Here is a 27,481-nt window from a genome sequence, read left to right on the forward strand (position 1 = left end):
CTGTCCGGGGTGTCCGGCCGGGTTTTATAAATTCACGAAAATGTCCGGTGTTCACTGTTTTTCATAGGACCAGTACACATGCACGTAAATTGACCGGTGCTTTGCACACAATTTTGCGAGACATAATTACCAAGAGGCTGCCTTGTTGGCAGGGCAGCACCGTGCACACACACAGAGAGAGACAGAGAGCAGAGCAGACAGAGGGCAGATCGAACAGCGGAGCAACATTTCACGGGAAATGCCGAAACGTAAGTGCAGCTTCACAGATGAACTGCAAAAAAAATTTCCGACATACCGTACCGGTCGGGACAGGTGGGAGGCGGAGTGCACCCTGTGCAATGCTGGCACATATGTCTCAGTGTCTAATAAAGGTGCTGGAGATCTCAAAGCTCAAAGACAACTAAAGATGAAAAGTATAGATTATATGTATAGATATTATTTATCTTATTGCAGTTATTAAGAGATATATTGTTGAAGCTAGATTTTCTAACAGAAAAGTTCATATTTAGAACATTATTTCATATTATTTATTCATTTATTTGAAAAGATTCTACGAGAGTTATTATTTTGTTACAAGTTTTTACAGATTTCATTTTATTTTATTACAGAAGTTAATTTTGCACCATTGAAGCATAATAAAGCATGTTCATCAACCTCCGAGAAGCCTGTCTGAATTTGTGTCTCGAGGCTGTGCCGATTGTCCTCTTTTTTGGAAATCAAAATATATGTGTGTAGTGTAAAGCGATTTGGATGCACTCCATTTAACATGTTGGGACACAATGTTGTTGCTCTTGCAACCACCATCAGTTCGAACTGTCAGTTGAACATGTTTTTTTTGCTCTTCAAGCTCTTGAGGATAAAGAAGCCTTTTGATTCTCTGCTAGCGGTATATTCAGGGCTGCCATTTACTTTTCAAAGGATTTTATCTTCTGACCTGTTGGCCATGAATACATAGTTGCTGTGCACATTCATAACATCAAGATGAATGGTCCTTTTGCTTTTGGGTGACCCAGTAAATCTTTCTGTAGATGCATTTTTGGAATATCTCTGACTGCAGTTTTATCTCTGTTCATCCACTAGAATGTTGACTGTAAAAGTCAGATCTATTTGTTATGGTTAAATTGATTTCCATGTATCCATTGCAGAGGCAGGACAGGATGAGACAAGGAATGTGGATGACCCCCAGGAGGTGACCCATGAAGCACCCCTAAACAACCCAAGAACTGAGTCAAGCCATAAAGCCAAAAGCCTGAACGAGCCGAGGCAGAAAAGTAGGATCAAGTGGCCAAAGACCAACGAGACAGCGGAGTGGAGGAAGCTGGATGAGTCACTCAGTGAGCTGCTGCAGAAGACGCTGCAAGGCACAGTGGAGGCCCAGCTCAACCTGGTTGGAGAGATTCTTTACGAGGAGTGTAGCAGCAGGTATGGCGAGATGACGGGCAGGAAGGCAGGTGAAAGAAGGAAGGGAAGAAGGGAAAAGGAGATAGAAGATCTGGTTTCAGACAGAAGGCAGCTTTGTAGGCGCTGGAGGAAAGCAGAGGAAGCAGAAAGAGAGGGCCTGAAAGTCCTGTGGGATTTCCAAGGTAGACCTGGAGGACCACATCCATGGTCAATATAGCGATCCTGCAAGGAATGAGCCTCTGGGCCCACCAGGCTATGTGCCAAAGCCAGAAGAACCATCAGTGCTCTTCGATGCATCACCACCCAAGCTTTCTGAGGTCAAGTGTTTAGTGTGGTGGGCAAGATCAGCATCTGCTCCAGGTCTGAATGGGATACCATACAAGCTATATAAAAACTGCCCATGGGTGTTGCAGCTTCTATGGACCCTGATGAGGATAGCTTGGACCAAGCAGACCATCCCCTCACAGTGGCAGAGAGCAGTGGCAGTGTTCATCCCAAAAGAACAGAACTCCAAGACCATCGAACAGTTCAGAAGCATAGCCATAATGAATGTTGAGGGGAAAATTTTCTTTTCTGTGATGGCGAGAAGAATGACTTCCTACTTGATGGAGAATGGCTATATTGATACCAGCTGCCAGAAGGTCGGGATCCCAGGTTTCCCTGGGTGTGTGGAACATGCCACCGTGATCTGGGAGCAGATCCAGTCTGCCAAGAGGGAAAAGAAAGACCTGCATGTTGTGTGGCTAGATCTAGCTAATGCCTATGGGTCAGTGCCACACAGCCTCATTGCATTCACCCTGGACTTCTATTACATCCCATAGAACATCAGGGCCATGGTGACGAGCTACTTCCAGGACTTGCACATGTGCTTCATGTTGCCCAATTCCACCACCGTTTGGCAGCAGCTGGAAGTTGGGATCACGATGTGATGTTCTCTCTCCCCCATCCTCTTCATCACAGCCTTTGAAGTCATCCTGATTCGAGCGGGACAAGTGGTCGTGGAGCCCGCCTACCTATAGGACGGAAAGCTCCCCCCACTAAGGAGTTACATGGATGACATCAAATGCTTGCTCCAAACTGCCCCATGCACATCCAGGCTCATGAAGAGGCTTGATGAGTTGATCGCCTGGGCCAGGATGAAGTTCAAAGCAAGGAAGTCAAGGAGCCTGTCCCTGCCACAGGGTCACATTTACCATTGCCGGAGAAAACATTCTACTCATTGCTGATCAGCCCATTCGGAGTCTGGGGAGACAATATACATCTAGCCTCTCAGACAAGGAGATGGGAAAGACCACACTGCAGCAGCTCTCAGCAGGCCTAGCTAAAATCCATTCAAGCCAGTTGCCTGGGAAGTACAAGGTCTGATGTTACAACTTCACACTGTACCCAAGGGTAATGTGGCCGCTAAAGCTGTGCGAGGTCACCTCGTCGGCTGTAAGCAAGATGGAAGCAAAAGCCAGCTTGTTCGTCCGCAAGTGGCTAGGGCTCCCAAGGTGCCATTCATCGGCCAGCCTGTATGGAAACAACATTCTCCAGCTTCCCCTGAAATGGATCACCATAGGGTACAGGCAGGAGAAAGCAAGGCTGGTGATGGAGCTGAGGGACTCTGCAGATGAGACGGTGGGGGACATGAAAGCCCACGGGGTGACTGGGAGGAAATGGAGGGCTGAGGAGGAGGTGCAGAAGGCAGTGAGCAGGCTGCAGCACCAGGAGGTGGTGGGCAGGGTCCAGACATGCCATGCTGACCTTGGATGAGGAGACCCACCCATGATGTGGTCCAGGGCTAACAGAAAGGAGAGGAAGGACCTTGTGATCTCTGAAGTGGCCAAGATGTCTGAGGAGGAGTACAGGGCCAAGGCAGTGGCTCAAGGGCAGCAGGGATGCTGGACGACGTGGGAGGGGGTTGTGGGTCGGGTGGTAAGCTGGGGAGACTTCTGGAAACTGCCACAGACCCAACTCAGTCTCCTCCTCAGGGCTCTATAATACTCTGCCCTCCCCACAGAACCTCCAACAGTGGCTGGGCACTGAGCAGGCCTGCGACCTCTGTGGGACCATCAGTGCTTCCCTACAACACACCCTATCAGGATGCAAGACGGCGCTATCTCAGGGCAGGTTCAGATGGCGGCATGATCAGGTGCTAAGGAAACTGGCAGAGGTGGTGGAGAAGAGAAGGCAAGGGGCGAGTAATGGAAGCCAGCCTGGCATACAGCAGTGGACCCAGTTCCTGAGAGAAGGGGAAGCAGGGGAAACTGCCAGGAGGAGATCAGCACCCACCCTCCTGTTGCTAGGTGTGTATTGAAGAATGGAAGTGGACTTGGGCGGGCAGCTCCATTTCCCAGGAGGGATCTGCAGCACCACACTACAACCAGATATGGTGCTGTGGACTAAGGAGAAGTCTGCGCTACTGGTGGAGCTGACTGTGCCACAGGACGAGGGGATGGATGGAGCGGAAGAGGGCAAAGTACACCGACCTGGTTGCAGAATGTAGGGAGAATGGTTGGACTACATGACTCTCCCCAGTAGAGGTGGGCACCAGGGGATTTGTGGGAAGCTCAACAACTCGTCTACTTAAAGATTTAGGGCTGAGGGGCAAGGAGCTACATAAAGCCACCAAGGAGCTGGCAGAGGAGGCAGAGAAGACAAGTTTCTGGTTTTGGCTGAGGAGGCGGGACAAGGCGTGGGGAGTGAGCAACTCTTGAGAAAGGCTAGCTGCAGGGGGTGACTGGGAGATGTCCCTGTTCACTGCCCCGCCACCAGGAGATGTTCCGGCTTAAGGGGTGAAACATCTAATTCATGCTTTTATAACCTCCAGACTGGACTATTCCAACAGCAATCTCTACGGCCTCCCCTCCACCAACCTTCAAAAACTTCAATATGTCCAAAATTCAGCTGCCCGTTTGCCCACTCACGCTCCAGAGAACACATCACGCCCATCCTTCAGCACCTTCACTGGCTCCCTATCCAGCACAGAATCCACTTCAAGATCCTGCGCATCACTTACAAAGCCCTCAATAACCTTGCACCCCCATGCCTCACAGATCTCCTCCAACATCTTCAGACGCCAACCTACTGAGCCCCATCACCAGGACTAAGCACTGCACCTCTTATCTCTCATCTCTGTTTAGTTCTGTTTTCTTCTGCATTTTGTGTTTGTGTCTGTCTAATTCCTGTTATGTTAAGCGACTTTGAGTACCTTTAAAAGCGCTATAAAAATTGAATGTATTATTATTATTATTATTATTATTATTATCTGTGAATGGTGGTCCCCGGCTGATGACCCCGCAGCTAGCATAGTTGGCACCGGTGGAGGTGCAGCAGGCCAAGAGCCTAGCAGGTGAGAACACCTACCTGTTCAAACCAATTACTGACCAGTATAGTATTGACTTCTCTAAGAAAGGGCTTTATGAGCATTTTGCTCTTAGTCAAGGTCCTTACTAAATAAAGTGCTGCTGGTTTGCTTGATTTCATGATTACTCATGTACTCGTATTCTCCTCCAATTCTGCATTTGAAGCAACAAACAAGATATGCACCAGTATGCTTGACACTGAGGTCCTCTTGTGGTCTGTGTGCACCAAATAAAATTATGATAACTGTAGTTAAAGGGGCTGTTTTATCATAAACAAAGAAACATTCTGTTAACAGTGAGTGTTTCTCAGAACAACAGTTGATTTCTATCAAATATGTTCACAAACCATTTGCAAAGCTGATTTTTTAAGTGTTCAAAATCCAGCATTGAAGACTGCTGTCTGCAGTCTACTTCCCTGTTTCTGCTGGCACATTGCAGCATATCTTGGCCTGTTACTGACAGCTGTTGATGGAATAGTTTAATAGCATTGTAGGACTATATCATGTTTCCTGTGTGCTCCTTCAGTTGTACATGCGTCCTTATGTACAAAATAAACAAGCTGGGGACCTACTCATAGACAAACAGCTCCACAGCACCACTATAACTCCATGGGGACCTCTAATTGTAGCTACTAATATTGGCAGCTCTGTGGTTCATCCTTGGCTGCCAAATATGTAGAGCAGCTGTGAGATTCCTGAGGAAAACAAAGCTGTAGCAGATCAGCCCAATTATCTGGATCACCACGCAAGGGAAATAAAAAGCCTTCAATTCTTCTGTGAAAGTACCGTAAATCCATTTGGAACTGGTAAAACATGACACTTTTGTCACAGACATCTCTGTATCCTGTTACAAAAGTGCCAATTTCTCTGCAGAGCACCGTTTTATTCAAGATTTTAGATTGCCGTTGTCTGTAATTGCTGTGAAAAACATAATTAATTAAATGAAATGTGTCACAAAATGAGTAAGCCAAGACTTTATTAAAAACCTTTTATTGTGTTTGTCAAAGTCTGGTTGCCAGACAAAACTTACAAAAGTTATCATTCAGTTTCTACCACACATTTATACATTTCTGTGCAATTCTGAGTTTACACGGATAATCCTGTCACCTATTCTCAAGTAAAGTAAAAGACATCCGGATCAGAGTTAACTGGAGACAACAACATAAATATCTGACTTGGTAGAGGGGTAAAGTAATTCAATTATATACAACAGCTCGAGTCACAAAAAATACATTACGTACATTAACCAGGCAAAACCAACCGTTTGCCTCTTCAACTCTCCAACTCAGTCAGAAGTCCAGTTGTTATGCAGAGAGATATTTACAGATACTGTATGTGTTCAATGCACAATATTTGAGTTCCTAACACTCAACAGAATAACAGAATAAAAGAAGTCGAGAACTTTCAAATGCAAAAACAATGTTTTCATTCTTTAACTGTTCAGCTGGAGCTGGAGCTGATGACATTTGTGCACTGAGGTTCGCAGAAGGAGCCAAAGCGCCCATAGATGTCTTTGGCTCGAACAGCAAAATGATAAGTGGAGCCAGACTGGAATTGGGTCAGTGTACAGGCCATAGGCAGAGGAAGGGCCTTTACCTCCCCAATCTTCTTCCAGTGCTGCTGCGCCGCACTGCTGCTCGAGTTGTCTTGATGGAAGGCATAGAGGTGATAACTCTCTACAGCTGCACAGGTCCGATCAGTTTCTGACACACACCACGACAGCACTATACCGGTCTGACTTGGCACCAGCTTTAGCTGAGGTTGCTGAGGAGGGGAGGTCCGCTCAGCCTCGGGGGGTAAGCGTGACGGTGCGGGTGCAGTGGGGAGAGGGGGCAGTACCATGCTGGCAACCCGGTTCGGCGTACCAGTGGATACAGCACGGGATTTCAATGGAGAGTCCTTAAAAAGAGAAAACTGTTGTCATGAGTTGTTCCTCTAGCAAAATTGGTCAAATGTGATTCTGACTTAGTCTGAGACTAAATCCACCTACTGCAAAATAATATAACGAATAATGCTTTAAGTGGGCAAGGGGCTCAGAGGGAGGAAGGGAGGGGCTGAGGAGAGGTGGAGTCTGTGGCTTTGAAAATTCATGGCCTTCGACATTTTCTGAAAATGTCAGCATGCACATAGCAACTTGTGAACTCTTTTGTTTTTAGATATTTATTACTTTCCAATTCATGAAAATGAAAATGACAAGAAGGTGGCATGAGTTTATATGGGTTTATTTTGTAAACACTGGTAACACGACCCCATTTGAAGGCACCATATGACAGCATTTTCTTTTGCTGTATCTTAAAGGTTTAAATTGTAATTCCTGTTAATTTTGACTTTGTACCACTTCGCTGGTGCACAATTTATTATTTTATTAACCAATTTAGTAAATGTGTGTTTATTTGTTAATTTTGCATTTCTAATGACCACTAAATCTGTAATAATATAAGAAGCCCCCTTTAAATCATTTATATAGAGAGGGGTTCTAGGAAGGTGATGAAAAAAAATTGTATATGCTGAACTAAATTGTGGACTTCCAAACAGCTGTCAAATTAAGCTTTTACACTCTGTTTTATGTGCAAAAAAACCCTAAGATCAACAGATTTCATAAAATGCAGTTCTATATCCTCACCAGTGGGGGGCGGTGGTGGACTGTCACCTGAGGATTGGTAGAAGAGTTCTGATTGTTTTGCGGGGACGACCTCGCTCCCGCACCTGAGGGCAGAGCAAACGGGAAAATGACTGTTGTAGAATTAAGATGATAAGCACACAATATATATATATGCCATCGCTTTATTTATTTTTCATTTAGAACTACACAACAATTTTTTTATAATATTGCTCCATAGCCAGGGTAGGCTATGTGTAGATCACTGGTTGGTGGGTTTGTCACAATAATACATATGAAAATCCCCTTTTCATTAGATCAAAAGAATGTGATGGTCTTACTGTTGGGAATGCTGATGACTGGGTTAGGACGCTGGGTAGGTGAGGGAGCTGCAGCTGCAGCTGCAGCAGTGGCATTCTTCACTCCTGTCACTGCAGAACATGGAAGTACAACATCATTAGATTAAAGGCTCTTTTCATTACAGTGCATGTTGAAGTATAGACAACAAATCGAGATATAAAAATATTTTTACTGTATGGGGGGAGAATAAAGTGGTGCCCTTTAAGCTTACCTTGGACGTCATCATCATCCTCAGTAAGATCGATGACAGAGCCTTTTGGTCGTGCCCCTGGAGCAGCTGCTTTGGATGGAGTGGACCCAGTAGCTTGGTTGTCTGAAAAAAGATGGGAAAACAGTAAAACACATTGAGGTAATTTCAAGAAAAACAGAAGCCTGCAACATCTCAATATTCTTTGGCCAAGACAAAAAAAATGGATCAGGCTGCGAATAGTCCAAAAATTTAGAAATTCCGTAGTTAACCATTGCATGTGATTCTCAATACCCAATTTGATACTACAAGCAATGAATCCCATTTCACTATTCCTGATCGCTAAAGACTGTATGAAATATCTGGATGATAATGAACCCTTGCAGTCAGGAAGAGTTCATCAAAGTCTTGTTACATCCTATCAGTTTATATCCATATGAAAGTTGTCTGACATCTCAATTTGTACATGCTGCTGATTGCAGCAGAGAAATTTAAGTACCTATAAATACAAGAGCCTTGTTAATCAAAGTGATACCGCACCTGTCTTTGATGTCAGAGACGTCCCTTGTGGTGGTCCTGGAGCAGTGGAACCTGTTGCTGCCGGCCCAGAGGTTGCAGGTGAAGAGGCTGAAGACATAGCTCCTGCTACAGACACAGACTGAGCTGGCGTCCTGGCTGTGGTCACAGATACGCCAGCATTGGGTGTAGTTATCCCCCCAGCACCACCCTGGTACACGGCACGGGCAAGGGAGATCTGATTAGAAGACATCTGGCCAGTGGAGGCCTGGAGCGCTGGCACAGAGGCAACAGCCGTGGCAGAGGCTGGTGAAGTTGTCGTTGCAGGAGCAGGCTTGAGTATAAAAGTGGTGGTGGAAGTAGTGGTTTTGGCCTTGGCAAGTGAGCTGGCTGCAGACAAAGAGGAGACAGGGATGTTGACCAGCGTTCCTGCCTGGCCATTAGTCATTGATAAAGGCAGCTGGATGAGGAGCGGCTGGCCCGCAGCCATCATGCTGCTCCCGGAGGCCGTCTTCAGCAGCAGAGTCCCTGTGGGACTCTGAGTGGTGATGCCAGTGGCCAAGGTGGTGCCAGCATTAGAGGTGGAGGTGATGAGCTGGAGGATGGGGGCCTGTGAAACCACGGCAGTGGAGGTGGGTGTATGTGCCAGACCTGTGACGGTAGCAGGAGGAGCTAGTGAGGGAAAAATAGGGAAAATGGATTGTTTAAGTATGCCATAGGAAGTGTCACTGAGATTTTCAAATGAACCACAGTTTGTGCTCCTTTACTCATCTGCTACTCATTACAAAAAGTCAACTAAAAGGTAACACCAGGAGCAGATAAGTTGTCATTATACCCATCCATTGTTTATTGTGATCATTGGTCATGGTTAAAGTTAGTTAAAACCTATCCTGGCATGCAATCGGCAAAAGACAAAGGTAAACACCACAGACTGGATATAAAGATTGACGTCCTGATAGCACCCCATAAATGAAGCCAAAACAACTTGATCACCCCCTGGTGGCTGGCTGCAGTATGCGCCACAATCACCCTGCCCCCTTCATGTTAGCGGATGAGACATTAGACAAATTAAAGTACACATAAACTAAATTTTAAACAAAGATGATAAGCCCTGTTATTTTGGGCAGTCCCTATCACTCTGATTGGGTTGGGCGAGAACTTGATATCGCAGCTAACTACTGTGCAGACTCTGACCCCCAATGATGTCACCAGTACAAGATGGCAGCAGCCGTATCGGGAATACTTTGCCTTCACTTTTGTACAGTGGGAGGAAGTGGAGACGCGTCGTCCATCTTTATATACAATCAATGGTAAACACCTACTGCAGCACTATCATGCAGTGAAATTCAACCGCATTCTTGCAACCGCTACAAGACACTTAAAGGAATAATTCAACCTTAATATTACCATTTGTATATCAATTAGTCACCCCTTGTTCCCTAGAATTCTTAAATAAAACTACTTTTCCACGATAAACATAGCACCCAAAATCTGAGTAAATCTTGATGAATTGAAGTAAATGGAGGCCTTGTTTAAAAACAGCAGAACTATATCAAATCATCCGTTTACAAACCCTGCTTTTATCCGGTCTGTGCTCACTTTCCAAAAACATGACTCTTGGTTGAAATCTTATTATTTACAACACTTTCTCCACCACCGCCTCAGGCTTATGCAGGTGTGCAATTCATCTGTGTGAGTCCAAACATTTGGATAGAGTTTTACTTCGTTTTCTGATTCTCTGTTAACCATGGAGGCTTAAAACAGTTTCCTCAAGAAGTCAAGGTAACACAGGTAATTGATATACAATGTCATGTCATTTTGAGGGTGAAGTATTCATTTAAAAGAATGAGACTTCAAGGACGTAAAGGATGAGCATTTTCAATATGTTTGTCATTGTCAATAAATCCCAAACAGTCCAAAACCATCAATAATTTAGTCCACCTGTCAAAACTTGTGATTTCCTCAACCTGTCTGTGGTACTCAGATCCATGCCACACTCTCCTAATGAAAACTAGGTCTGCCTCCTCTAAGTCAATTAATTGATTGTTTTGATCATAGTTGATTAAGACCTCTTTAGTTGATCGGGTAACTTTTTGCTCTTTTATGCTTAATGATTTATTTCCAAGAAACTTGTTAAGACACACCTCTGGTAACCTCAAAATTAAAAGTGGTGCTTTTGCATATTTGCAGAGAAACAGATCCGTGATTTAAACAAATGATTAGTCAGCTGTTGGGTGTTAGTTGACTAAGAATTTCTTTAGTCAAGGAAAAACTGAAAACATTGGCTTTCAAAAACCATGCCACAAATATACACTTTAAATTTTTTTTAAACAAAGGAAGAAACATTTCCTAGGACAGCTTGCCACTGTTGTTTTCTGCAAACATTGATGTGGGACTATTTTCAGCCACAGACTCCTTATGCTACTGAGCTTTTATGGCAGCAAGACAGCATCTCAATTTGACTTGAGCTGAACTACAAAGTCGATGTATATGACAATAAAGGATCATGTAGCTCCATGTTTGGCTCCACAGGCAGTACTGGTTAATCAGATCGGTTTGTTATTGGTTTTGGTCTTTTAAAACATTTCTTTGCATTGAGGAAGGAAACAACAGCAGAACCACATGGAGAACGTGCCAACTCCACATGAAAAGAAACAAGACTCAACAAGATTGAAACCCCAAAAATGTTACACCTCTGGTTATTCTAATTAAAAGGAAAAGACATAACATCCAGGATAAAACAAAATTTTTCAACTCACCAGCTGTGCCGGATGAAGAAACCGTTGTTGGAATCTGCTTTACCTCCATGGACGTACGGACTGGCCTGTTTAGAAAGATTGCTTTTGCTTAGAGCTGTTCACATGAACAAAAGGAAGGCGACTGAATGTGACCATGTGTTGGCATTTTATTTTAATTCAATTTCATACAGTCATAATTGAACAAGCTGTGGCGAGATTCCACCTTACACTTAAGGACATGTCCGACTTTACATGAAAGCATTTACCAGTATGTGAGTATAGCTCAACGTTTTCAAGTGCGCTTGGGATTCATATGCCTTAGAATATGAAATAAATTTGTAATTAAGTAATGATTGTGATATTTATAATTTGATAATTCCAATGATGCATGATGACAATTGTCCCAGTATGCTTCTGTTTATGTTACATAAGACCGTCAAAATGTCATAGCAGTTCTTTCATCATATTCTCGAAAAAATTCTGGTCTTCTCTTCACTCGCAGGATTTCATTGATAACGTCACGGATCTCTCTCCAGCTGTCACATGAAAGGATGGGGAATCGACGCTCTATGAGCATCCTCAATGACCTCCTCAAGTTCGAGGGCAGTGCCTCCTTCCCCATTAGTCCAACATAATTGACTTTTGCGACCCAGTCACAGTAGGCGTCGTATGGGACTAGGTAGCGGAAAAGATAAGATGCGTATCGGTCGGGCCTGGGCTTCCCTGAGCTTCTCTTGCAGTTGTGGTACAGCACTTTCTCCAAGTCAGGATTAATTGTGCGGAGATTAATGTCTGATCTGCATTTTCCTTCATTGTATTCTGCCAGCTTTCTTGCCATGTCATTATGACGTGACATATCTCTGTCCCCTTCCTCCTCCATTTCCTCTTCTTCCTTCTCCTTGACAAACAGTACAGGCGTCTCACCAACAGAGGGCGCCACTCCCTCTCTGGGCACCTCAGGCTGCGGCTCTACTGTCTGCCGACGGAGCACGCTGTTGGGAGGAGAGGTGCAGTTTTAACTACACTCCTGCCTGGAGAAACGCTCAAGCTTCACATTGTAGAACGTCACAAGACTCAGGACCTGGACCCACGCGGGTTACTTTGCAGGTTACTTGCAGGTGCAAAACCTGTGTTTGTTTATTCCAAACCAGTCTTAAGAAATATTTGGAAGTTAAGAGTTAAAGAAAGTTGTTGCCGGCGAACCGAACAGGGGACATGGAATCTTGGCTTCCAAAACGGTATGGATTTGGAGGATGTTGGGATTCTTTATTGAGTCCATTAGCTTTAAATTCAGTCTCTGTGATTACAGATAGCAACCCGGGACAATGTCAACAATTGAGTGAACGGCTCCATGTGTAATACTGGCTTCAGTCCGGTATTGTCACGTTCATACAAAGGCCAAATTATAATCACACAAAATACCAAAGTGCATAGACTGCTGTATGATTTAAAGATAACATGTTTTAAAACATTTATGCTGTGAATTTTGATAAATCTATATTTTTTTGTCACAGAATGAAAATGTCTGGCAAACGTGAGCTTGAAGTGATTAAAAAAAGAAAAATCACTTTCATAAAACCCAGCGAAAGTAATTTCTAAATTAAAAAGTTCACAAATATAGCATGGATGACAGGGATTTAGAGGAGAAACTGCTCTCCACACTCACCGTTGAACTTGAGGGCTGTTTGCAACAGTTGCAGGCTTGGCAGAATTAGCAGCAGCGGCGGCGGCGGCAGCAGCAACAGCAGCGAGCGCCTGCAGAAATCAGACAGCATGCCATCAAAACATTATCACTCACAACCACTTGCATACCATCTGCAAAGATTTTAGCAGGCAACCAAAAAAAAAACATTTCTTACCTCCTGTTTCCTTTTGTTCTCTGATGCTTGATTGGCCTCTCCAAACTTTTTTGTTAGTCGGCTTATCTTGGCCTAAACAAACGATAGAGAGAGGGCCTTGTTAACGGTGGGGAATTCCTTTTAGCAGTTCCCTAAAAAACATTTTACAGTGCTGCATGTGTTCTTCTTATACAGGTTTCCTACAAGTATTTAAAGTGCAAGATTCCGGTACTTTTCAAGCACTATTAATCTACCTCAACAAAAATCAAGCATTTGTTAAATCTTTCAAGACTTTGTACAAGCTCTGTTTATGAGATAACTCACTTTGCAAAACAATACCACTGTCTACTTACTTGGAGTGTGGTGATGGCAGTTTGGTGTTTGGTGGCACAGTCGATCTTGTCAACTCTGTCCTTCAGCTCTTGGAAATGTTTGTCAAAAATGGTCAGCTCCAAGGCCCTCAACCGTTCATCTACTAATTGTTGCACAATCTGAGAGAGATTAAAAAGGAGGGAGTGGAAAAAAAGGGAAGATTAAGAATTGTAGTATCCATTGGCTTTACAGCAGAGTTCAGTTGGCTTAGACTTTTGGAAAAACAAAAAATTGTGCTAGTTGCAGGATAGTTGCATGCAAACCTTTTCAAGTTTATGGTGACTGCCAGCTTTTGCAGTAATTTTAAGTTCCAGTTGTGCCTCCAACTCCTCACGCTCCACCTTGGGCCTCTTCCCCTCCCTTTTTATAGTTGGAGACTCTTTTTCTGAACCCTCCGATAAAGTCCGCTTCAGTCCCGAGGTGGAGCCCTTCTCCTCTTGCACTACTCAAAAAACAAAAGATAAATATAGATAAGTACACTATATAAGCCATTTATTGCCCTAAATCTTCTATGCATAATATGCTATCTGGCATTGTTCTGTTTTAGGAATGTTTAGGTTCAGATGTCTTACTATAAATGCTTTATACTTTACAATTACACTTTGTAATGAGAAAGCATTTAGCCAAACAATCTTCAGTGAGCCAGTTCTAAACTGAACTTTCCTGTGGATGTGTAAGGAATAAAAAAAAATAGGCCTCTATCAGAAACTATGGCCTTTTAAAATAACCATGAGCATATAGGAGATATTTTTGTGGTGATCTTTTGCTTTGTATACATGATACAATGTCCTTACCATTTCATTCATTAAACTTAAAGACTTAAAATGTGAGCTTTAGCATGCTAAAGTGAAGCCTCTGCTTTGTCAAGTCTGACAAAATCATTCAAGCAGCATCACTCAGGTATCTCAGCTTCTCTGACAGAAAGCCAAAGTGTGGGCGAGAAGTATAAAGGTCGAAGGCAGGGAGGATCTAACAAAAGACGTTGTTTGACTAATAATTCAAGTGCCATCTTATTAACATGTAATAAAGCCTTATTGCAAGTAGAGACTTGAACCTTAAAGTTTCCATAGCCATCCATTTCAAGTCTACATTGGTTTAACGGGAGGGCAAGTTCACAAGCCTCTGTGACATTTTGGGGCAATTATCTCTAAGCTGTCTGGATCAATGTCAGCTATCACATACCTGAATTAGATGGTGGAGTGGACGATGGCCGGGATGGCTTTTTTGGTTGTCCAACTTCAGTTTTTTCCTTTTTGGTCTCTACCTTCACGGAGTCCACCTCCATCTTTTCCTCATTTTTTGATTCAGTCTTCACACCTTCTTTGTCATCCTTCTCTTCTTTAATGTCCTCCTTTTTGACTTCCTTTTCTTCTTTTAGATCTTTTGAAGAGGAAGCTGGATGAGACGAGGAAGGACAAGGGAGAGAGGAATCAGAAGTGGAAGATTTAGGGGAAGAAGGCTTTTCATCTTTTGTTTTGGCTGTGGAGGCCCCAAGGTCCTCTGCCTTTGTAGTGTCACTATCTGTATCCATTGGTTCTGTGCAGTCTGACACTGGAGGTGGTACAGGCGAACATGGAGCCAAACCTTTAACAGAATCCTTCGACACATCCACAGCTGGGTCCTCTGTTTTAGTCTGGTCCGCCTGAAGAAGAGCATAATTAACTATTGATTAATTAAAAGAGTTTGAGACTCTCAATCTACTATCCACTTACGCATTAACCCTGGCAGTCTGAATACATCTAGTATAAAGACCTATGTGAACAATGTAAGCATTTACCTTTTTCTTTTTTATCTCCGGGGTCACCTCAGTGTCTTTTTCTGGGTTTTCCTTGGATTCTGATGGTGCTGGTGTATCTGACTTCTTTGATGAATCCGATGAGGAACCCTTCTCCTCCTCCCCCTCAACCTCCTCCTCCCCCTCCATCTTTTTCAGTTCAAAGTTCAGAGAGTGGAATGGTGATGTGGGAGAAGTAGGAGTGTCGTCCTTGGCTTTTGGACTTTGCGAAGAGCCCGGGGACGGGGACAGATTAAGGGACAGGTAGGGAGTCGGAGAGACGGGGGATGTAGCTTGGGGAGAGTTTGAGTCTGAGATGTTGTTTTGCTCTTTGTCCCCCTCCTTCTGTCCGTCCTCTTTGTGCGTGCCGTTCATTAGAGGTGGCGGAGACGGGTCGGACATACCTGGAGTGGCTGTCAACAAAGTGTTGTGAAGAGTCTCAAGTTGCTGTCGATCACTAATCTTCATAGTTTTCCTAGCACGGAAAATCTTCTTCTTCTCCTCTGTCACAACAACTTCCATTGCTGCCTGTGGAGTCAAAAGGAGATATTAGATGGGGAAGGATGAATCTGGTAAAGACCTGCAAAACCCAAGTGATAGCTGCAAGAGTAAGCAGCACAGTCTCTGCCGCTTGAGAACCTGTCTGACTTTACGCACTGCATAGCAAAGAAATGGCTGCAGAGTTTCAGAGCAACCACTAGAGGTCACTGTAGAGCCCTGTGGCTTTCTTGTTTGTTCTTTTCTAGAGGGTTCTTTTTTCACAGAGATCTGCAAACCAAACTGATAAGTCCCCAATAGCCTGTTTACTAAAATTTTACTCAGAATCCAAGAATCCAAGTCATGTCAGACAGATCCTGACTGCCTGATTACACTTTGTATCTGTATCTGTCCTGCAGTGACAACAGTCAATGTGCAATTCAGTAAGCCTTTTTCATGTCAGTCAGAAAAGCTTTAACTAATCTGGCAAATTCCCCTTTTCTTAATTTTTCCTGATTAACCGATGGATGTTATGTTTACCTAAGCCTCGATCCAGAGAACAGAAATGACATTGAAGTTAAGAGCAGCAACCCAACCTTCCTCCCATCCCCCCACGTTCCTATTGGTTCAATCCTCAGCGAATCAGAACCGGCAAGTCGAGGCTGTGTTGGCAGCAGTAAGAGGTTATGCAAAACCTGAAGGATTTTCCGTACATAGTTCTGAATGTTGCACACATTGTAGTGCTGAGGCTAGTTGTCATATTTTATATGTATTAATTCCATGTACATTCATTTTATATGCATACATTTATGTGATGATTTAAGGAGTCAAACCATTTTAGAAATGCATTGCAGCTGTGTGCTGCAGGAGACTGTGCTAAGCTGCAGTAAAATTCTCATTTTTATTCATTCAGTAGCAAAAAAGGAATGTGCCATAATAATAAATACCATGCGGTTCACACTGAGACAGTATTATATAATATATAAATAATTAATTAATAACTCACCTTCAACCCGATAGGTTCCTGGTCATGGATTTACCACAGAATCCTTCGACAATCTGAGGGAAAAAGAGATTACAATTTTTAGTGGTTTTTAATAATATTATTGCTTCAAATTAGGAAGATCAACTGTGTACGAAATCCACAGACCATGCAAATGAAAGTGTAACCCTAAATTTAGCTCCTCTGAATTAAGCAGTCTATCTCCATCTCTTGAGCTGTAACTGAGCCCTTGGCTTCAAAAGGAGATATTTATATGTAGGGTCACTACAAAATTCATCAAACTGGAAATACAACTATGTTGATGACAGTGAAGTATATCCACATTCATTAAGAATTCATTGAACACCTATTTGGAAACAAAGAGCTCTTATATCAGGCAGTGATAGGATTAATGTGAATGTTGCATCTGACTGTTACTACTGCCATACTTTTCTTTGCCAAGAAATCTTTACAACAGGATTTTTATTTCTGACATGATGGTTCAATACTGTTGATGCCCATTCTTAGTCAGCATTGGTATCAGGAAAAAGGTTGATTTAAGACATACAACCCTGAATCCAAAAATGCTGTGACGCCATGAAAGGCGTAATGTTTTAATTACGCCTTCCATGGCATCACAGCATTTTTGGAAAACAAACATATTAGTTTGAGCATAAAATAAGATTTGCAGGACAGAGAGCAGGCAAACAGAGCATATTAAAAATATGATGGGACATGCTAACCAAATAGCACAAAAAGGTTCCATCGGACACAGAGGTTTGTCAAATTGCAAAAAGAGGCTTTCATATACTTTCTCCACACAGATTTCTTTGAAGGTGAGCTTCAGGGGTGAGCCACAAGAGGTTTCTCTTTGATCATTTCTGAGCAGTCAGTCTGTCAACACACCTATAATGCTACCACAAAAGGCAGACATATGCAGATGGTAGATACTATATGTAGTTATGTCTGTCAAAACAGGAACAAAACACAAAGCCAGTTATCTTTCACATAACCTTTAAAACCTCATCTGATGAGAGCCACGAGCTGCTTCAGTTTTACACTGTAAAGTTGGTTAGCTTACGGTTACTGCACTGCTGACCTGCAGGACTGCAGCTGAGTCAGCTGAAAAGGCCTCGATCTCAAACAATGTTTAATGTAGCCATGTGTATTTTGCGACCTGGCAGGCTGTCACATGTGCATGGAAAAATGCAACTTCACTATGAAGACTGAGTGTATACTTTACACTGTAAAGCTGAGCAGCACTGTGAGATGTTGGCGCATACGCAGAACTCCTAATCTGTTTTCATATCAGCAAACATACTTCCGGCAATGATAACAAGCTCCTGATTGTAAAAAAACAAGTCAGAAGATATTACATCATCACTGTTCTGAGAAAAACAAACCCAGCTTAGACAAACAAATAAATAAATAAATAAAGAGCGGTGTAAGTTGTGAGCACGATCACTGGTACACTTCACATTCCAATGTTATTGCACACTGCGCAGAGCACAAAACTCCCCTCCCCCATCATACGGCCTGGATTCAGTGCAGATACTCAAAATGGCCGTCAGCTCTGCTGTTTGCTGCCAGACTGAGCTCTCAGTGCTGTAGCTAGCTGAGCTGGATTCTGTATCGGAGGTATCTGGTTGCAGCTCACCCTGTTTAATAACAATGTTCTGTTCAGCCTGATGCTTCAGAAAGTTGACAAAGCAAACTTTGCATTTTTATACAAATATATATACACAGAATATACAATGTCATTAGATTAAACAGAAATGTTACATGAGCCAAAGATAAACATTATTAAAATGACTGTTTTTCCATTAGTCCCACCAGTCACCTCCTAAAATACATGCTACAGCTAACCCCAAGTCATTTTTACTGCACAGGGTGACCGCTTTGATATACAGAGTTATGGTTTAAATCATGTTCTTTCATCATTTATACATTCTTTGTACATTAGCTATGAAACCACTATATTAAAAATAAGATGTCATTCTTCTTTCAAGATTATAGAAATCCCTTCAGACTATATGTACAAATAGGGCTACCTGCAGCTACGTCAGTGAGTGCACTGCTGAGCCCGACTCGGAGAAATGCAGAAAACAATCATTACACGTGTCAGATGAGTATGCACATGCTGGGTGTGGCACTTACTGCGCACCTCAAAAGCTACATAATTGTTTTAAAATAGAAAAAACCCTTAGATACACATATATTCAGACTTGTGCTTAAACTCTTCACGACTCATAGGAATATTAATTTCAAAACTGTACTCCTAGTCCAGACAAACTAATGTCTCTGAGGTGAAAGTGCATTAGTCTGAATTTACACTTCAGAATGCTGTTTCAGGCAAGTCACGCATGTTTCCTGTGGCACCGTCCGCTGACTGCTGACACAAAACATGAGGTAGACTTCCATTATTTCTCTGTCTCTCTTTTAAAAAACCATGCCTCATGTCCCACAGGATTGCGCATTGCTGGATTCAACAATCCAACATGCTCCAATTTCAATGCGAAGAAGATAGGGCTTACACAACTTGCAGCACATCTAAATTTTTCATTTTGATATCTTTAAATTATTGTTCAAATATATTTTGTTTATCATTATGTCTTTGATATCTAGGCTACCATACATAAGAAGGCATTTTTCACATATGTCGTTGGAGGCATCAACAACAGGAGGCTAGAAGAGATTTCCGCCGTCTCTCTCTGGGCTTTGACCACTGCTTTTCTCTCAAGTTGCGACATCAGTGTTTGTTGTTGTTTCAGAACTTTTCTTCTGCAACCCACTGTTTCAACACCAGGTGACAAGCCACTGAGTGGTCGAGTGTCATTAAATTGTGGACAAACTTGGCATTCCTACCTCACAGTGAAGAGGAACACCAACCCTTTCCCTTTTAGCACAACACTATGAAAGTATTGGTTCAAATGTGGTGGGTGCCACTTTATGTCACTATGACACCTTGCTCTTTTATGTCACTATGACACCTTGCTCTTCAAAATCTCGCCCAACATGATTCAAGGCTATTCAGAAGAAACAGCATAAAACGCAGAGTAACTCCAACTTCTGGTTGGGGAACAGCACACAGATATGCAAATGCAACCTGCCCAAACATGTTGGCACCTCAAGAACAGCATCCAGACTGTGATACATGTTTAAAGGAGGTATCAGTTCTCCCTGCTACCAGTTATTCCCAGGCATATCCCTGGTTGATAAAATAGGCTGTTACTGGTACAAATGAAAGCAGTTTTTAATGGATCAATACTTGACTTACGGATACCAATCAACATCCAAACCATTGTTTACTGTATCCCACTGTGCTTTGACAACACCTGCTTTCAAATATGGACAATTGTGCTCCATTAAAACACTGGGACCTATTCCTCAACACATAAAACCATAACTGCATTACAATTCTTTCACAACATTCTTTGTAAGTTCAGTATGTAGCAGCCTCCCTAACAAAGTATGTACTGTTGCATGCAGTATGCATTCAAATGGGACATACTGATTCATCATAACAATGGCACCTTGCACTTTTACAGTCTGTCTTATTTATAGTGGATTGTGAGTACAAACAGCCAGGAAAACATGCTGGCTGGCATACTGCAGTACATCCTGGTACTTGTGACATACTGTATTTGACATGCTATGTATTGGAACATATAATATATTATAAGGCGGCTGTGGCTCAATTGGTAGAGCGTTCGTTCAGTGATCGGAGGGCTGGTGGTTCGATCCCTGATCCCATGGCAGCCTACATGTTGAAGTATCCTTGAGCAAGATACTGAACCCCAAATTGCTCCCGATGCTGCGTTCATCGGTGTGTGTGAATGAATTCCCAATGGCGGTAGGTGGCACCGTTTAGGGTAGCCTCTGCCACCTGTATGAATGTGTGCGAATGGGTGAATGAGTGCAGTCTGTAGTGTAAAGCACTTTGAGTGGTCGCAAAGCAACTAGAAAAGCGCTATATAAGTGGAGGTCCATTTACGATTTACAATTACATCTGGTAATGGAAAATTGTGTGCCATTTCTGGCATACTTAATAGTATGGTGGTATGGGTAATGGAACACATAGTGTATGTGAGTGAACCACAGCACATCATAAACAAATAAGCAGCAACACGCGAGTTCAATGGCAGTATCCACACTGACAGTGTGCGTCAGCAACCGGAGCAAGTGGTGCCACTTTAGGCTAAAATATATTCAAACACCATTTTTATAGGTGCACTATGACTCGGACATGTTGTTGTGTTTAAAAATCTGTATGAATGCTTCAAAAATTAGTTTGTGCCCAAATCCTATTCAAAGTACACGACAGCGCGATCCACTGATATTATACATACAACACACAATGAGACCCTATTAAAAAGAATTGTGGTAACAATTGCATTTACATCTGAATGAATACGTACAGCCATACAGTGCTGCCACCTTAATGCACCTAACAACAGAGATGCTTTGCACCTATATGCTATATTTAAATACACAATTTTTCACAAAATATTTAAATGCCAATCACTTTTTTATTAATCGACTAATAATTTAGTCTATAAAATCTCGAAAATAGTAAAACACATCCAAGTTCTTTCAAGTCCAAGGGGCTGTGTCTTTGTTTTGTTAATACAAAACTCAAAGATATTCAGTTTAATATGATAAAACAGAGAAAATCGGGAAAACTCCATATGGAAGAGAACTGCATTTTTCCCCGTTTTTGCATGAAAAATGACTTATATTATAAATATTTTGATTTCTATTTTTCTATCCATTGACTAATCAATTAGCCGACTAATCGTTGTAGCTCCACTATAAAAACACGCACTTCGTATGGACACGAACATGCGCAACTCAAGTCACCAACTTCAGTCACGGAGTCCAAAGTTGGGAGTGAAACCAAGAACAAACGGAAAGCATGCATACTGCTGGTGTCGCGCAGTGTTGCAGGTAACAAAATGTCTTTATCTGCATCAGCTACATTACTGAAAATGCAGCAGACTTCCTAATAGAAAAAAAATGTTTGAAATGACTGTGTCCTGTTGAAAAAACACACAACAAACATAAAACATTGCAAAAACTCCACCTACTTCAACTAGCATAGCATCCTCTACATGTATTAAAAGCTAACCTTGAAAGGAATGTGAAGCTGCAATGACAGAAACTTAGTTAGATTTAAATGAATGACATAAATGTTACACATGATTTAAAAACAAAGAAATATCAACCTTTAGCAGGATGTGTGGGATTGAGGCCTTCCATGTATTTGTTGATTGTGGCAGCAGGCTGAGAGGCCAGCAGGAGAACATAAAAGAAGGAGGAGGGGCTCACTTAGGACTAGTCCATCTTGTTCCTTGCGGGGGTAGGTTAAATGGTGTGTGGCCTACATGACACTATAATGGATTTTATTAAAACCCTTTAAAAAGGGAAAGTCAGTTCAAAGCTCCTTACACAGCAGTTTGCCATAATGTACACTAAAAGCACACCAAAAAAATAGAATACATTGAGTTTGCTTTCTGATTACACCCATCATATGTATGACATATCTGCAGTCACCACAAATACAAACAAATCAAATCTTGTGTCTACAACATTTTAAAGTACAGCGTGGGGATTTTCAACACCAACCCTAGCTAGCAGCGCACAGACAGAGGGGAAGTACACTGCACAGACTGTTGCTAAGCAACACCCATCCCCCAACTCTAGCACAAACTAGTCCACAGTATGGAAATCTACAGCCAGCACGGACTGAACCATTCTGACAAAAGGCCAGGGGGGAAGGCTGTCCTTTCTAAAATAACACTAAAGGCATAGAAAGTTTAATGATAAAAAAGGTCAACTGTTACGCTGTAACACACAGAAATACAACTGCAGCACAGTATTTGACCTTACATTGTCATTTTGTAAAAGTTGACCACCTACTAGGTTAAAAATGTAAAGCTGTTTTTCAATCAATCATGTCCATGTCATTGTTTTAAGATAGTTTCTGTTGCTACAATAGTTTATTTACAGCGATGTCAGGGTTTCTAATTTTGTCTTTTGTTTGACTGTGGTAAAAAATAAACTCCCTGGCCTCTCTGCTGACAGATTTTTTTCTGAACTGTGTATGCGGCATGGTCACTCGAGGAACCATGTGCAATAAACTGAGCACTAGCTACCGCTGATGTGAGTACTGCGTGAGCCTCAATCTTATACTATTCCTCTTATGACATGGCCACTGTGGGCCTCATAGCTCACTCAGGATGCAATATAATCTCATATATCAGCTGTTTTGCAGATCATGCTAAGGGCTAACAAGATTCTGCTGTTAGTTTAACTGCAGAAATAAATTTAAAAAACTAAAGGAGGCTACATGATACAAGTAAATGCTTTGTCTGATGAAAGCACAGTTATCAAAAATATAAATGACAGTTAGCATATACTTTTACTTTAACTATAAATAAAGCTTATCAATTTTAAACATTCTCATTTTGGCTCTGATGGCTTTTTTAACTCAGTGGTGAGCTAAGTCACTGTATCTAAGCAGTGAGGAAAATCAGTGGCATTGGTGGTTTTACAGTTTGCACTTCACCTTGGAGAGGAGCGCTTTTAAAGAATTGGGTTCATCCATTAGAGTTTAGATCAATAATGTGGAAGAAAAGACAGAAAAAAAGCCAGTCAAACTCTAACATCTAACTCAATGACAGGATGTTGTTAAAGCAACTTAAACTTCTTAAAGCCATATCCCTAACCCTAACCATGAGAAACAAAATGAAGCCACTTTAATATGACAAAGCATGCATCGTGCACTTTAGTCAGGGCCTAGCTAGCGGCGCACAGCCAGCGTTAAATTGCACACCCACAGCACACTCAGGCAGCTGCACCCACCCTCCCCCATCTCTCTCCCTCTGTCCCTCTCTCACACACACACACACACACACACACACACACACACTCACTTTCTTCCCCTCTGTGCCTCTCCAAGTCAAACATGGACTGAACCATTCTAATTTGGGGGGGGGGGGGGCACAAAGAATTTAAGTAATAAAACTGTCTGTAAGTGCAGTTAAAGATTTACTCAATAAGTGCAAGGAATTTTATTTCCTCTGGTTTTCACAGAGAAGTGAAAATAATACCGCATTTTTTTAGCTGAGATGTTTTAAATTTTAATTCTTTAAACAAAGTCGAAAAAAAGCCACATGGCACTTTTCTCAGAAAAATTAATAAAATTAATTCTCATGGTTAACGACAATGGCCACATTGGAGATTGAAAGATTATCTCAGTACAAAATGTAGAAAGTATTTTTTTTGCAGGCATTCTTTATTTACAAGCAAGAAATGCCGCTTTTTAGTCACACAGTCCCAATGCTAGCTGCGCACAGCAAGAAATTAGAGCACAGCTTTACACACTAAGCACTCTCTATCCGCCCAGCCTCTCCCACAGCAGGGAGGGTGCTGCTGAACAGACTGTACCATTACAACACGGGGGTGGCTCTTTACTCAGGAGGAACAAAGAACACCCACAGAAAAACTGAAAAATATACTCCCTGCTACTTCTTTTCTTTAAATTTTCATCGCTGGATTTTTCACAACATAGTTTGTTTATTTGAAGTAATTTTCTGATTTGACTTTAGGAATCAAAACAAACAAAGAAATGTATAGTTGGAGAAGTAGTAGACTGGAAATGTTATGTGTAATTACAATGAACTTTTATTTGAAACCTTTACCTGTTTTACTCAAAAGCTCGGTTGTGAGAATAAATAAAACCTTGGTGAGCTTTCTTTGCCCAACCCCCACTTCTCCTACTGCAGAAACACAAAATGGCCACCAGCGCTGCTGCGAGCAGCATGCTGAGCACAGGCTTGAGCAGTTCCTATAACAAACCCCGCCTCCTAAAAAAAAAAAAAGTACCAGATCTGCAGAAATCTCCATACTCACATAGATCTGGAGGGAAAACTTCTAAAAAAGCAAATGTGATTCAATGATTCCATCCCTTTATGTCTATGTGATCAGCTCAAAGTCCTGGTTTAGAGTTCCATGTCTTGTGCTCAGCAACACCTTGAGCTACAAGTTAACCAAACCATCTAGTTCCTTTTGTCACCTCACCAGTTCAGAGCTATATTGCTAAATGTTTTATGAGCCTAGTCTAGATAACTGGGTAATATAATAATGTTTTCTCTCCCTCTGGTTGCAGTTAGTGCTTCAACTAAAAGCCAAACTGTAAACCTGACACTGAGCTGTCTCCTTCAGACAGTCACAGGGGATGATGTTGGTCTACTCTTTATATATAAAAAATGTTATAAGTTATATAATATTCCAAATTTTCTATGGAGGCTAAATATCGAGTGGGAAAAAAAGATGTCTGCCAGTGAGAGCAGAGCCTGCATTCCAACATTACTGCGCACTGTGCGCAGTGTTCCCCTCCCCCACCCTCCCTGCCTGCTTGCATCTGGATTCACTGAAACTCAAAATGGCCACCTGGTTTTCTGTGCGCAGCCACACAGAGCCATTAGAGTCTCCTATATCTAGCACAGCATCTCATCATGTTGCGGCAGCACCATGTCATTAAAGGTAATCCCTATGTGCATAATTCTCACAAAGACATCTCATTTCAGTTGAATGGACCTACTAGAATATTTAGCTAGATGAAACAAAAGTAATTCCACACTTCTACTGAAGCAGGTAGTCTGCTTATGAGACTGTGACACAAATTTGGGCTTCACTCTATTTGAAATGTTTTCACAGTTGCTCATACATGATCACATTCGCTTTTGGATGTTAAAATGCTCTTTGTATCTCCTACTTGGCACATTAAATCCTTTAATTATATATTTATATAATCATTATTATACTGACATTTCATTTGTATCAAGTGTTTCCCATACAGAGATTTGACTTCCACATAAGTCTGGGCAGTATCACAATATATATCGTCAAAACCAATATAAATGTTTATCGTATATTTTGATATAATTTCTATTGCAATGCCGAAAACCCAGTGGCCTTATATATTTATATTTTTATATTTGAATGACGCGTTATGTTCTGATCCTTGCATGTTGGTGTGAAGTTGGAGCAAACCATGGACCTGATGTTTCGCCAACATGGAGTGTACGAAAACTGGCTTCACCATACGGTTATTTCATACATTTATTCATTGAATTAGCTGAAAACAGGCTTTATCGGGATATATATCGTGATAGGACCGATATCCAGATAGACAATTTAGGCTACGTCACCCAGCTTATTTAATTGTAAAGCTGTGCACAGAACATTAATTTGCTCAGCCCCTCACTGCTCTGTTCTCGCACAGACCACAAATGAGACAAGAAAGAGCTAGACAACAAATAAGACCACAAATGAGACAAGAATCAGCTAGCGCACCCCGTGGCCCCTCCGTGCCATGACTGTATAAATAAACTAAAGTGGATATAGCGTTAGAGGCAGGGGCCCGTTCATTCCTATGAAAATTGTTCAGTGGTACATGAATTCAAAAAAGTTCAACTTATGTGCATAAAAATACCTAGATATTAAATGGCTGTTCCGCACTATGGAGCCTAGGAAGCAAGCATATAAGAGCCTTCCGCCAGTCTACCCAGAGGATTTCTAGGAATTTACAATGTAATTGGACTGATTCAATCAAATTCCAAGAGTGGGATAAGTATTTTGGTTAAAAAAAGTTTTAATATATTTATTTACTGACATCCAATGGAGGTCAATGGGAAAAAGTATTTTTTGGCCCAATGGCAACACGTAACCCGGACATTTGAATTTCAGTTTGGCCACAATCTCAAATTGGTTTTAAAGACCAATGCTTCCTGGCGGCATGCTAGCTCACCTTGCACCAAGCAGACCATCGCCTGGATGAGAATGGGCGGCATCTCCAACAAAGGACCTCCAGTCAGCGCCTGTAGTAATTCGAGTACCACCAGGACAAACCTCAGTTGGTCCCAAGGGGCTGGGCCTAACCAGCACCAAGTTGCTGGACTGGTGGGGAGTTAGGGCAGCAAGGGACCATAGCCCTGCCGCTGGGATTTGTGCTGACTGAACGGAGTTGTTATGGCCGTTCAAAAACATGATTATGGTCGACTTGTCTCCAATGATATTCCCTTGCTAATCAATTTTACCTAGTCTGACTTGTTACTAGAGATGATTGTGAAGTCAAGTGTTCTTCTTTTGGAAATGTAGCTTCCGATCACAGTTCTAACACATTAAAGTCAAATGCCAAGTGCTTTTGACTGTAGAAGTGTTGGCTCTGTGACAGACAGACAGACAGTCAGAGGGACAGAAAGTGTCTTGATGGATGCACTAAAATATGTCAAGTGTTGTGAAGAGCTAGATACAGTGTAGGTATTGTATCTTAATGAAATCAAAATTTCTGAGGGAGGTAGAAAAGAAAAGGTGCTAAATCAAATTGTCTGATATTTCCAAGAGAAACAATCATTTACAGGATTTCAACTATGATGATAAGTTCTATATGCCAATGCAGGCTTATAGAAGGTTTGTGTATGTGAATAGTGTGATGATTATGCTCAAAGTGAATTGCCTGGCAAAGTAAATATTAATCATGAATTAGAATGTCATGCTGAAGTAGAATCTCTTCCAATCATTTGCTCACATTGATTATTAATCTCATTCATTGCTTGCAGAAGACTACACAATCCCAATATATGACATCTACCACGTACTGCTTTCCCACACTGTCAGACAGTTTTAGGTTTGCTGCTATTCGACAAGCAGGAAACAGGTTGGGGCCAAGACTTTGAGTTATTCTGAGCAGCAGCTGATTATTGATCCTTCCTGTGACATTGCTTAATGTATGTCTATTTGTATTCCTCTTTACATTCTTTCAAGGTGGGTATTTTCCCTTCAAATGCTGAAAATGCTGAAGATGTTGAAGTATTTTCTACATATT

At 42.0% G+C, this 27,481-nt stretch overlaps 1 protein-coding gene across 4 annotated transcripts in view; it reads right to left on the bottom strand.

The window, feature by feature from the left end:
- Positions 1-5,721: 5,721 nt before the first annotated feature.
- atf7ip (activating transcription factor 7 interacting protein) overlaps positions 5,722-27,481 on the bottom strand; it is a 30,827-nt gene continuing 9,067 nt past the window's right edge. For 2 of the 4 annotated variants that reach the window (XM_059338978.1, XM_059338989.1), the window contains 13 exons: positions 16,615-16,667; positions 15,135-15,659; positions 14,540-14,999; positions 13,621-13,799; positions 13,339-13,476; positions 13,007-13,078; positions 12,814-12,902; positions 11,169-11,233; positions 8,434-9,081; positions 7,918-8,019; positions 7,688-7,777; positions 7,371-7,453; positions 5,722-6,646 (listed from right to left, as the gene is read on the bottom strand). In XM_059338978.1, the coding sequence (XP_059194961.1) occupies positions 6,188-6,646; positions 7,371-7,453; positions 7,688-7,777; positions 7,918-8,019; positions 8,434-9,081; positions 11,169-11,233; positions 12,814-12,902; positions 13,007-13,078; positions 13,339-13,476; positions 13,621-13,799; positions 14,540-14,999; positions 15,135-15,653 (2,904 nt within the window). In that variant the 5' untranslated portion in view covers positions 15,654-15,659; positions 16,615-16,667 and the 3' untranslated portion in view covers positions 5,722-6,187. Of the gene's footprint in view, positions 6,647-7,370; positions 7,454-7,687; positions 7,778-7,917; positions 8,020-8,433; positions 9,082-11,168; positions 11,234-12,813; positions 12,903-13,006; positions 13,079-13,338; positions 13,477-13,620; positions 13,800-14,539; positions 15,000-15,134; positions 15,660-16,614; positions 16,668-21,815; positions 21,864-27,481 lie in introns of those variants that run through there. The other 2 variants (XM_059339006.1, XM_059338998.1) reach the window with 2 other exon arrangements.

This window comes from Centropristis striata, chromosome 1, assembly GCF_030273125.1.
Source record: "Centropristis striata isolate RG_2023a ecotype Rhode Island chromosome 1, C.striata_1.0, whole genome shotgun sequence".
In the NCBI taxonomy this organism is placed as follows: domain Eukaryota; kingdom Metazoa; phylum Chordata; class Actinopteri; order Perciformes; family Serranidae; genus Centropristis; species Centropristis striata.